This window comes from Sphaeroforma arctica (assembly GCF_001186125.1).
Source record: "Sphaeroforma arctica JP610 unplaced genomic scaffold supercont1.484, whole genome shotgun sequence".
NCBI lineage: Eukaryota > Ichthyosporea > Ichthyophonida > Sphaeroforma > Sphaeroforma arctica.
The window spans coordinates 63,812-64,580 of NW_014040074.1; the positions used below are offsets into that span (position 1 = coordinate 63,812).

Sequence of the window (769 nt, forward strand, 5' to 3'; positions counted from 1 at the left end):
GTGTGTAGTGTGTGTGTGTGTGTGTAGTGTGTGTGTGTGTGTGTGTGTTAGTGTGTGTGTGTGTGTGTGTGTGTGTGTGTAGTATGTGTGTGTCTGTGTACGTACGTGTGTGTNTGTGTGTGTGTATGTGTGTGTGTGTGTGTGTGTGTGTGTGTGTGTGTGTGTATGTGTGTGTGTGTGTGAATTTTATGTATACATATAATATGTAGGGCGCATAACGATCATCTCTACCTGTGTTCCCGGAGGCATACCGCCGTTGTTGTCCCCATCGTTTGTTACAATATTTTGATAGTCTTCTTGCGAGGGAGCGTACATTACACTTTGTGATGGGACAAAGTTCGCAACGGGCATCGTTGTTGTATGTCTCATTGGCTGCGCATGAGGGTGCGCTGGTTGCTGACCGTGTGAGGAAGGTGGTGTATGTGGCATCTCGTTAGATCGATTCCTATCAAGGGAGCTGAGAGGAGGGTATGTTCCCCTATATTTTTGACTATCTTTCCATATGTGAATATATTTCCATATGTGATTGTATTTCCATATGTGATTGTATTTCCATATGTGACAGTATTTCCCTGATGTTTGTGATTGTGTTTGCATTTGTGATTATATTTCTATGTCAGTATTTCCCTGGCATATCACTCGTTGCTCATTTGCTTTTGAGGAGGATCATCTATCTTCATTTTGTTTCAGCAATTAGAGCTACGGTCGGGGGGTCATGAGCCCACCCATTCAACTCTGTCATCCCTGAAACAAGCAGGCTACTTTAAAG

The 769-nt window shown here is 43.5% G+C and overlaps 1 protein-coding gene across 1 annotated transcript in view; it reads right to left on the reverse strand.

The window, feature by feature from the left end:
• Positions 1-769, reverse strand: part of SARC_06659 (hypothetical protein) — an 8,266-nt gene extending 7,497 nt beyond the window's left edge. Inside the window, exon 1 of the mRNA XM_014299427.1 lies at positions 232-769. Within this exon, the coding sequence (XP_014154902.1) occupies positions 232-597 (366 nt within the window). The 5' untranslated portion in view covers positions 598-769. The remainder of the gene's footprint in view (positions 1-231) is intronic.